The 12,289-nt window shown below is 35.7% G+C and overlaps 1 protein-coding gene across 1 annotated transcript in view; it reads left to right on the top strand.

Annotated features, from left to right (window-relative positions):
- The window catches only part of TRDN (triadin), a 205,327-nt gene that overhangs the window by 115,241 nt on the left and 77,797 nt on the right, over positions 1–12,289 (top strand). Inside the window, exons 17-18 of the mRNA XM_085217385.1 lie at positions 4,329–4,364; positions 6,943–6,996. Coding sequence (XP_085073511.1) covers positions 4,329–4,364; positions 6,943–6,996 — 90 coding nt within the window. The remainder of the gene's footprint in view (positions 1–4,328; positions 4,365–6,942; positions 6,997–12,289) is intronic.

Genomic DNA, 12,289 nt, shown 5'->3' on the forward strand with positions numbered 1-12,289 from the left:
TTATAAAACTCTTCTTCTGTGGGTATACATAGACTGTTAGCCAACAAATGTTATTTGATAAATCTATTTTAGTATGTGATCATCAGCTAAAAGGCAGCTGATCACTGACAGGTGAGGTGTAGGATGAGAGTTCCTCCTTCAGTTTTTGATTTACTGAACCATGTTTTTCAGAAGTATCTAGTAAATCCCCAGGGTCTTGGTGCTTTGTTCAGATCAGCCTCAGAAGTCTTGCATCCTGAATTTACCTGCTGAGTTACATGATGTTTGATTAGGATATTATCTACTGTTTAATTCAGACACTGTGATTGCTAAATGATGCTGAAATTAGTTTCTGTCTGTAAATATGATATTACTGTCATATTCTTTGATAAGGTTCTAGCAGCTATTTTAATCAGTGAAGCATTAGCAAAGCTGTCAATGCATTTTCTTTGAAATATTAGTTTATCTAAAGAATACCTTTAATTTAGGACTTTTTTATTCCATTAAATATATCAGTGAACTTTTTCAGGAAAGAAAAAACACAGAGAAACCTTTCCAGAGAGTAAAACTTGAAAACCATTTAGTTTCCGGATCTGATGTTTATATATAGAGATTACAGGTTGAACAAAGCTGTTCAATTTCTACTGCTATTCCCAAATGTACAATAGACATTATATAGCAAATCTACTGCTAAAAATCTCCAAAAGTTTTTTTGAACCTTAGACCTACAGATCATATCAGACCAATATTGGAAATACTGTATTTTCAGGATTTGTTTAAACTCAAGCAGCTATACTCTGTAGTAGAGCGCTGGGGCACCCTTGCCTAACGGCTTATTATGAACCTCCTAGGGACTCAATAGCATGAAAGGTGCTAAGTGAGCTTAAAGGGATATGCTCTTAAAGGAATGTGGTTTTTTTCTTGCCTCATTTGTAGTTTAGATATCATTTGCAAATACTGTGTACTGACAGTTTACTTCAAAAGAATGCTGATTGAGGCCTGAGGAAAAGACATAGCTATGTGCTAAAAGAGGAAAAAGAATAGAGTACTGCTTTTTCTGTTTCACTGAGCTACATCTATGCTGGCTGCCAGATGCTCATTCCTAGCTTGAATTCAAAACTGATCACGTTTGTTGAAATATTTGGTGTTTTTTAATAAAAAAGAAGATTTTTCAGTGTTCTTCAAGAGCAGGTAAAATAAAATACTGTCCATTCATCTCAGAAGTGCTGACCTTGTAGAATCATATTCACTTTTTGAGAACGTAAACAAGAATATAACTGTCTTCAAACAATTCCTTAGAATAACTGCAAACAGAAAAAGGTGCTTCACAGTTCTTCACAGCTAACAAATGATTTTGTTAGCTATAGCGTTTAGCCCATATAAAGATAAGCAGCAGCAGATATAGTTGCTTTAAACCAGCTTTAGGATCACCCAAGAAAGGTTGAGGTCACAATCAGGTAATAAAGAATGAACTGCATATCTCTTTCTAAGAAACAGAGCTTTCCAAACACTCCAAGGAAAGCAATCTATAAGAAAAGATGCTTCTAGTGTGGCTGCCAGCTCTTAAATGAGGTTAGAAAAGGGAAGACATCTAGTCACAAAGGTGAATTGTTACCACCTGCTGGCTATTCCCCTTCACCAGGTGCTCAATCATTGGTTCAAGCAATGACCTCACAGCTCCCATAAAGCAAAAAAAAACCTCAATGTCTAGAGCTATCCAATGCTTTTGGACCTCTGAGTAAGTGGATTATTTGTACAAACCTTTCAAGAAGACATAAAAATAAAATGGGTCTTCAGCAACTCCTGAAAAATAGAGTACTCTGAGTTTTGGCACTAATGCGCAAGAAGCATTGGATTGTGAAGTCTCATCCATCTCCTGTAGTGAGCCCCCATACTCTATTAAAATTTATTTATTGCTTTACACTCAGTAGAAGTGAATTCCTTGCTTTTGTGTATCAAGAAGTTCAGTCACCAATACCAGTGGTTGCAGTGTCTTTGACTGCATTTCTAGTCAAGGTTACTAGAGCAAGCATATTTCCCTTTGTATATTATGTATGTCTTAATGATGTTAGTTTGCTTCCAATAAGTTTAGGCATCATTCTCATGACACACGTATACTTTCTCAGTTGCAAAATTTCAGACGTGAATCTTTAAAAAGAAGGTGACCTAAAGCTCTGGAGGTTACGCATCCCAGGCTGACTGGCAAAGATGTGTTTAGGATAATGTTTATACGATGCCTAGAAGTGATATTTGAAATAAGATAATTTTTTCCACAAATTCCTCTTCATAATTCACCTGAAAAACAGAACCACTAATCAGGTAGTAGAAATACCAGAGAGATTTTGTTGCTTTTGTAAGTTGTTTTTAAGGAAAAAAATAATTACTATGAAAATCTGTTGTAATATAAACTTCCTTCCCCAACCACACATACTTAATTAAAAAGTTAAAACCAAGACATTTGCAAAGCAAAAACAAATAAGGCAAAAAATTCCCCTATTTTAATTACCCTGGTATAATTAATTGTTCAGCTATTTATTACTTTTTAGATGCTTAGTTACCTACAGTTTGTGACTTACAGCAAGCAACTACTTTTAAGGACTTCAGAAGTCACGATAAGTTATGCTTCCTGTGAGATTGACCTATTATTCAGTTCTTTTTAACTAGGTCATTTATTTAATTCTAGTGTGATGTGCCTAGATGTAAATGTTATATACCATCAGACAATCCCTATAGATCAGGGTCCTCGTAAACCTTCTCTAGACAATTTTCTGTAAATCATTTAATCTTACTTGCATAAGTATGGTATTAGGTATGTAAGTTTAGGCATCTTGGCATGAAGAGAAGAATAAAAGCATTTGCATTTTTTATTATCAAATGTTATTGGAATCAGCTACTGTTAATTCTTCTGCTCTCAAATAAATAAATAATTAAACAAGACCTTACTAGAAAGGCTGTCCAGATACTTACACAAAATTTACTATATATTTTGTATTTCAAAAAATGGAAAAAACACATTAATTCTTTTAACATAGATTATGTCTTGAGAATATATTAAAGTATGTTGTCCTAATAAATGATGGCTTATATGAAAAAAGCAAAGAATGAGCTTGAGGGTTTTATTTAGATCCTGTCTGTTATTGTAAATGGTGCTGCCAATTTATTTATTTTTTAATATCCTCCAGCAACAGAAGATTATTGTGATAAATGATTCATATCACTGCAATATACACCTTTTAAGATTTCCATATCTGGCAACCTATAGGCACTTCTTTAAGGCTTCAATAGGCTCCTTAGCCAGATAACGTGGCTGAAAGCTGCTTCGTGATTAATTTCATCTGAATGTGGTAATTATCATACTTTGAAGTAATGCCTGCAAAACATGCTTTCATAGAGTTAGTGGAAGCTGAGGATTAACCTAGAAACATTTCAGTTCAGAGCAGCGTATTATCCAAAATGGAATGTGTTTTCCCTTGAATTTTTGAAGACTTTTTGTTAGAATACTTGGCAGTCATTTCATTTTTTTATCTCATATCAGCTATTTCACAGCAATTTTGCGAGCTGTGAAATTGAAGTAAATTTATATTGTGATCAATAATACAAATCTTGGTTTTGAAAGCTACTTGTTTTGGCAGATTCTGCCCTGAAGTGTTTCTTGTTTTAGTGTTTAAGAGCAAAACTGATTTATCACTCATATGTTGTGGTCAGAAGGACTATCCTGCTTATATTCTAGGCACCCTGTTAATTATTAGAGAGGATGTACTTCCTTTCATGAGCACCCAAGGAAGTATCCTCTACCATTATTACATGCATCTCTTCTTCCTATCCTAGCAGCAATCTTCCAGACTGAACTGGAGGGACATCTCAGATTCTTTCTCTCTTTTCTCTCTAGATTTAAATCTTTGATTTGTTATGACATGTGGGAAGTATATGGCAACTAGTTTTGGCTAGGACTGAGCAGAGCCTTCCAAACTAGGTGTCAACAGTGGCAGGCAGACTAACGCTTTTAATTGTTCAACTCTGTTCTTCCTTTACATTTCTAAAACCTGAGAATGTGCACGTGGTATGCAACCACGGCTCAGTTAGTACATGTAAGCCATGATAATTCGACCATGTATTGAATCTCACTAAAATGAAATTGAAAATAAATATACACCTTCATACAGATTTGTTACATTTACACTTGCATTTAAATTACTACAATTTCAGCATGAAACAGAAAATAAATGATTCACTGTATCATTCAAATGCACTTTGCAGCAATAAAGCAAACGCTGAAATTTTCTGTTCACCTATATACTTTTTACATATACATTTTAATGCATATGATTTTTTCTCTTTTCTTCTGACAGATAAAAAAGAAGCTGCTGTGACCAAAGAACTCAGAAGTAAGATGCTATTTGTGCATTAGGTTATGATCTGTTATACGTGTCATACAGTTTCAAACTGTTTCAATAATCAATAATTGTTATTGAATTGTAGAAATCACAAATAATACAGTAGCTACACCATTTATAATTGAAAAAATTACATGTCTAGTTTTCAGTTGCCTCTTGCTATCTAAAACCATTCTTATGCTACTTGTATTTTCACATTTCTCTTTGTGACTGACAGTTTTGCCTTCCTCTCCTTTTTGTCACTGTCTTTGAAAACAAAGATTTCATGGGGAAGAATATGTCAAATGAGTTCTCAGCTGAATGTGCTCTCAGTGGAAACAAGTTTGGTAAATGGGCTGAGAAGACTGAAAGTCTGGTGTGCCAAAGGATCATCAAGTTTATCTTCACAAATGCAAAACCACAGTCCTGCCTGCCTATCTAGTTATCACAGATATGGAAAGGGAACTTCTAAGGCAGAAGAGAGATAGGGGCTGGGCTGTTCTGCATAAAGAACAAAATTGCTCTGGGAACACGACGTTGTTAACAAGGGAATAGTTAGACCTTTTTCTTCAACAAAACCATAAGCATAAATGCCTCAATACAGTAATAATAGTATGACATAGTTACACTGGTACACAGACAAGATTTCATCTGCTCTTATCTCTGCTCAGCAATTATGGGACTTTGAAAGCTCAAACAAGTTCATGATTAAAGAATGCACTAACTCCAGATGCTATATACAATACTTAATACAATATTCTTAGCCTGTATGGCAGAATACCCTACCATTCTTATTTTCATCTGAAAATTTTTCATATAAATAGGCAAAATCCTAGCACTGAAATAATTTGTAAGTTATGAACTAAAAAGCATATATTTCCAAATAACAACAAAGTTGAAAACATTTGGTGCTTTGTTTCAACATTACTGAAAATGTAAATAAGTAATATACAAAACTTACTGTTGAAAAAAAAATGCTTCAAAACAAAATATTCCAAATGTAAATTAAAAAAAAAAAAAAAAAAAGAGCAAAAAGAATATAACTTAATTTGTTTCACAGGTGTTCTGAAAGCCAAAATCAAATCTTGTTGGTCAGCAAGTTCTAGCTGAGAACTCAAAGGAATAGATGCAGGAGTCCTGCAGTTCTGTATGAAATCCACCTAGCAATTGTGCAACATGCATACTATATCTCCTGTTTCTTCTGCAGGAAAAGGTACTCAGGAAAATAATCCTTAGGAGAATTCTTCAACGTTTTCTACATATTCCTCTGAAGGAGGAGTGAGCACCCCAAGTAGTTACAACACTATGATAATAAATAAGTTAGGATGTAATTATCTGCTGCAGACTTTTACATGGATGAAAACAAAACAATCTCACACATGCAAAACTATATTTTATTTTCATATTTTTTTCACAAGACAATCTGATGCATCTTCTATGAAGTTCTCAAAAGTCTGGAGGGGAAAACTCGAGATTGCATTTCTGATAACCACATTCTTTTTCTTGGTAATAACTCTTGACAGATGTGAAGGATTAACTAACATTTTTTTGACATTCAGTAATTCAGATTGTGATGGAAATGATTAATTTTTTCCTCTCACAATATGGAAATGTGAATTTTATGTTAGAGGATCTTCTGGTTGATATAAAAATCTGGAGTTAATTTACAGAAATTTGTTATTTTATACTGGTTTAAGTACAGTTTATTTTATCAGTTCCTGAGGATAAAAATAATTAATTAAAGACCACAAAAGAGTAAATAAATCTAGAAGGCATTTCAGGTTCTTCTATACAGGGTTAAGATTCTTCATGTCTACTTTGGGAAACTATGTGCTGTGCTCCCAACAGGGAGCAAGGAAATGTTCTACCTCAACAAAGAGAAGGTAATGCAAATGTTTTATGAGAACAACAAACAACGAGCTAAGTAGCCCTGCTTCCTTAGGAGAACCAGGCAGTTACTCTTTCAAATGCAGTACCAAACCATATGAAATTGTTCCCTCATGTTCGTCATTGTCAAGATTCCTCCATGCCTATGTGGACATACTTTGCAGAGGTAGTGCAATTGTTGCTGTTTTTTTTCCATAAGGGAGAGATTCGGATTAGGGGAATGGATAGCACTTTGAGTAGGTGTGGGAACCAAGGAGGTGCCACTTTGTATTTGCTACTCTGCCAATGGCAGATACTCACCAGCTGCTGCAGGCTGGTTCAGGAGCCCCTGCTCTCACAGCTGCAAGACCAGACGTGGAGGCTCTCAGCTCCCAGCAGCTGCCTGGGTGGGGAGGCCAGGCCCAAAGCCTTTGGTACCTGCCACTCTGCTTTGTCAGCGAATATGGAATAATTCAGTAGAACCAGATAAAAGAAAGGATTCAGTGTCTTATGACAAGGGCTTATTACTGCCCATTTTGTTGTTGCCTTTAAGTTACTTAAACTTGAGCTCTGCTCAGTTCTTTTTGGGTAATCTCTTTGACTCTTCAGTGAAGAAATTACTACAGGCTGTATGTACCCCACTGGAAGCCTTTCCTCACATTTCTGTTTTTCATAAAAATTCGTAGTGATTATTTTAATTTGTTTGGTTTGGTTTGTTTTTCAGAGCCAGCAAAAGCCCCTGCAGCTTCTCCAGCCACTAAAAAAGCAGTAGCACCAGGTAAAGGAGCAAAAGGTTCACTTTTCTCATATTTCTTGTACTTATTTTTTAACCAGTATATTGCATCATAGCACCATCTGCTGGATTATAGAAAAGACACTATTTTGGTTTTGTTGGATTTTTTGTTGTTGTTGTTTGTTTTTTGTCAGTTTGATCTAAATTATTGTAATAGTCCAGGCAAAGTGCTGTCTCCCTCACCTGTCCACTGTCCCTGCTTCTTTTTGCCTCTAGCAGTTCTCACTGTAAGTTGCTTTATGGATCTTTTGTTGATCTGTGCTCTTTTTCCTTGTGTGTGTGTGTTGTTGTTTTTTGTTTGTTTGTTTTTGTTTTGTTTTTAAGACTGTTCTCTAACTTTCTTTTTCTATTTCCAACCTTTTCATTAATCTACTTCACACATTTATCAAATAAGAGAGTGATAACTCCTTGGTAGAGGAGACTGGGAACTGGACAAAAGTCAATGCCAGCCAATAACATTTTGATTGTCACTATTGCAAAATGACTTTCAGACTTGAAATGCAGCTGATACAGACTGGTTTAGGGCATATCATAGAGCAGTTAACTGTGTGAAGCTAACCTAAGAAGTGCTTTTTCCTCAAAGATGCTCCCAGTCCCTGCCTTCTGTACGTGTTTTATGCCATGTTCTCTTGTGCTAGAACAACTGGATAAATAGTGTAAACCACATCATTGCCGTGGGCTAGTTAAAAAAATGACTTAGAAATGTGTGTGTGGCACAGGGTGTTCTGTCTGAATCATTTCACTAAGTCTGACTCAAACATTTATGTCCATGATAATTTCTTAAAGCAGCTTTGTTGCCACGGTGTATTATATAGCTGGATACTTAGATGTCTCGACACTACACTGCAGAAATAATTACATTAGGACCATATGCTTATAATTAATTTATTCCACCTGCATGCATCCAATATTTGTGTTCATTTTTGAAAAATATTCCAATGACTCTGTTTCTTGGCAAGAATGGCGATTGCAGCAATCTGCTTGTGATAAGGAAAAGAGGAAATACTGGCATGGCTTATTATGGAAAAATTAAATGGATTTGTCTCTTCTGATACAATTCTAAGTATCTCATCTTCCTTAAAAATGGGACAAAGTAGTAGTTTTTTTGACTTTTACTTTATTCTTCCCCCCTCCAGATGCAACTGTTCTCTGAAAATTAATTTATCCCCAGGATAAATCATCACAGCAAATATTAAATGTGCTTGTTTGGCAACATTTTAACTAGACTGCTGCCTATTAGTACAGTAAATTAAATACATTATCCAATTTCATATTTCAATTTCTTCCACATATCTTATTACTTTGCAACCTGTACCCCAGAATGCCTAAAGCTGAAGGTTCATTCCTGTTAACAGACTGACAGCGCAGACTGAGAGCACAGCTGGTCATCTTCAGTGCTTCTACACCACATATGTTCTTGATCTTAATATCACTGGTAAAGAAATTCCTGCCTAACACACTGTGCACTAGTTTTAGCTCCTTTCTCTCTTTCTCTCTTTCTCTCTTTCTCTCTTTCTCTCTTTCTCTCTTCTCCTTCTCTCTTTCTCTCTTTCTCTCTTTCTCTCTTTCTCTCTTTCTCTCTTTCTCTTCTTCTTCTCTCTTTCTCTCTCTCTTTCTCTCTTCTTTCTCTCTTTCTCTCTTTTCTCTCTTTCTCTCTTTCTCTCTTTCTCTCTTCTCTCTTTCTCTCTTTCTTCTCTTTCTCTCTTTCTCTCTTTCTCTCTTTTTTTTTTCTTTCTTTTAATGGAGAAAGCAAAGAAAATTACTGTGGAATTTTGAAGTCCATGGGAACTTCTCAGTCTAGAAACTGATGTGTGCTATGGGAACCCAACCTCGACGACTATCTGTTAATTAATATTCAAAGTGGACATTCTCAAATGTACTTATATCTAACTGGAAAAATTTCCTCTCTGAAGCTGAGCTGGAAAGAGAACTTGACTTCAAAGAAAAGTGTAATAGTTTTGTAGAATCATTAAGGTTGGAAAACTCCTCCAAGATCACTAGTCCAATCATCCTCACCATGCACTAAACCATGTCTCTCAGTTCCTCATCTACACATTTCTGGAACACCATCAGGGATGATAACTCCACCACTTCCCTGGGCAAGTGCTGTTATCTTACAGAGAGAAAGAAGAGTGGAGGATTTTTCATATTACTCTTCTCTACCTGTGTTGTCTTATTACAATCCCAATCCAAACCCTGCTGCTCTTTCCTGTTCTTCGACCGTGTTCCAGTAGGACAGGTCTGAGAGTGACCTCGTCTCACAAAATATATGTCTAGAGTTCTTCCCTGAAGAAGGGCTCATATTGCTTTCTAATGGTTTCCTACCCTACAGGCATGAAACCCATCTCTGCAGACCAAGTGTGTAGGTGCTTAGCACCTGCGATTTTCCACCAGTGGGAAATTTTGATCATCTAAGTGAAACTGGGAAGAGCTCCCACAACACAGTGCACATCTCAGACCCCAGTTATCACTAACCGCCAGACTAGCGGTTCAGGTGCCAGCAGTGGTTCACAGGTGCATTGCAACATTCTGTGTCTGCTGGATCTGCTTGGCACCGTGAAGAGAGCAAGTACAGGGCAGTGACAGGCAGGGATGGAAGTGTGTGAAGCATGCCCAAAAGAAACAGGGAACTGTTTGGTAAGAACAGAGAGGTTGCTGGGTTTTCTGGTGAGCAGCAAGGAACTTCAAAATCACCAAGCCCCATGTACTCCCTTAGCTAGAGTCTGGAGTCTGCATGTGCCCAACATGAAATAGCCAATGTTACATACAACATTGCTGCAGATTCTTAGGACCAGTGACTGTGTTTCTCCCTCGTGATTTGCCTGGTTTAAAATCAAACTCAACTCTTTCCGCCATTATAAAACCTTAAGTCCTGATTGCAAATAAGAATTTCCCTGGAATAGTCTTGCAATTTTTAATTTGGTCTTAGAGTGTATTTTACAAATTTTGTACTGTCATATAATTGCCTAATTGTTGGTTTATAATGCCTAATTTTTCCTGTCTTCCTCTTCACACATTCAAAAAATCTTATTCATTACTCCCCTTAGGTTCACAATTTGAGCACCATTTGCCCCAGAAAATCAGTAAAATTTAGTTTCCTCTGGTCCATTAGTGAAGCCTAACAGCTGACTCTGCTTCTTGTCTGCAAGGAATGCATCATACTCTCAGCAGTTAGTATCTTTCAGCTATTGTAGTCTGCCACTCAACCATTTCTTAATATTCACAAAAATCTTCTAGGTGGATGTCAATAAATTCTACAAATCCTTCCAGCCTACTAAGATTTTCATCCGCATTCAAGTCTAAGAAACTATTGCAGACCAAAAGGTCATATATTGTCCACTGGATCATGTAAGCTGGGTCGTTATCCAACTCTTAATGGTAATGGAAAAATGAATTCTTGACTTACATCACAATGAGGAAAGATTTTTCCAATATTAGAAGATTTTACTTTACTACTTTGGATTTTCGCATACTAGATTTATTTAAATGAAGCATGAAGTAGCTTATCTTACACTAAGCTTTCTAATCTGAAATCCAGTTTTTGTCCCTCCATTTTTAAAAACTTGAGTAAGTTACCTAGAATTGAGGATATTTTTTACTATTTTTTTCCTAGTTTTACTAGGATTATGAGATACCCAGTCTCCTAGCCTGGTGTATTACTGTTGCATCTGAACTTTCCTTACAGAATGCTGCATTTCAGTATCAGATAGTATTAAAATAATTTCCTATAGTTCTGCTCACACCACATATACTACAATAAAAATATACATAAAAATGCATCTTTGTTTCTTTGACTATTCCAAGATATTATTAAATACCACAGTGCAGAAATAAACTGTTGTTACGCTAACACTAGGATAGCATTACTTCAAGATTAAGGCAGGGGGAGCAAGTTAACTACAAAAAAAAGAAATGACTTGGTACTTCAGTACACTGAAGTAACAATGATGGAAAGCATCAAAATTAAATGCTACTGAAATACAAATGAGAATTAAAAGGATTAGATGTCCAGTTTTTTTTAATGGAAATTGGCATTTTTGGGTTTTGTTGTTGTTTTTTTTTTTTTTTTCCTGGCAAGATTTCATAGCCCTGAATTTGTTTTATGATGAATTTCTCTTTCATAATGAATTGGACCCAATTTCAAAGCATTTAGCATATCTTTCAGTCTCTTTTGAGTCACGTGTTCAAGCTGTGTTGAATCCAGACTATCACATACACTGTGTATACAATTACCTTCTCAGACATTCGTCTTTGGTAATTGGTATCACCTTCATTTGGATAGAAAGGGAATAAATGTGCCTCACCTTGCCCATTGAGGCCATAAAGAAAATAAAACTTTATTTTCAGAGAAGGGGTGTAGTTAAAAGAGGTAAGGTGGACTAGAGTTTTATATAACGCTTATGATTATATTATATATATCATTATATTACATATGGCGTTTATAATGTTTTTGAATTTTGAAGTACTATGTTAGTAAGGATAGAGAGAGTACAAATAATATCCTTCACCCTGAGCTTTCTTAGGTATGAATTTTTTTATATCATACGGGTCTATATCAACTACAGATATGTCTCTGTATCAACATGTTGCAGTGTAGTATCAGAAGTACAAAACATGCTATTACCAATGTTCAGCACTAGCTCACCCTGCAGTGCTACAAATAAAATGATGAGTTTTCCCTCATATGGCAGCTTCTTGGAGATTTATGTGTTTCAGAAATATTAGTTGCTGATTTTATTTCAGACATGCTCTAGACGGCTTCCAGCATTTTACTGGCTGTCAGAGCTGCACACTTCTAGCATCTTCTGTTGATGTCCTCCTGCATGATTCTGTCTCTTTAGAGACCCCTTTAGAAAGATTCATGACCTAGTTAAGTAGTCATAGGAGCCTTTCAAAATATCTAACCACTTGTATGTCTTTTGACTCACACTTTGAGAACAAATACACAAAATCTTTCAGTCATTGCCTCCTTCTACCCTTTTCTTATTGGACAGTCAGCATCAGTACTGAGCTCCAAGTTAGGCACTACTCTTACAGCTTCTGTTCTAAGTTCAGTATCTTTCACTTACATTTATTCCTTTAGGATCTTGGTGCATTACCTTTTATAATCCAGTGGGGTTTTTGTTGTTGTTTTTTGTTTTTGTTTTTAATCAATTTACTAATCTAAACTGCATATCATGTTTATCTAGTGACAGGTAAAATCTTGAACTACAATTTATTGCAATTTTCTTTCTTTTCTGAAATATTCTTAAATTTTCAGTGGGTTACAGATCTTGAA

Source organism: Meleagris gallopavo, chromosome 2 (genome assembly GCF_905368555.1).
Source record: "Meleagris gallopavo chromosome 2, MGAL_WU_HG_1.1, whole genome shotgun sequence".
Classification (NCBI taxonomy): Eukaryota; Metazoa; Chordata; class Aves; order Galliformes; family Phasianidae; genus Meleagris; species Meleagris gallopavo.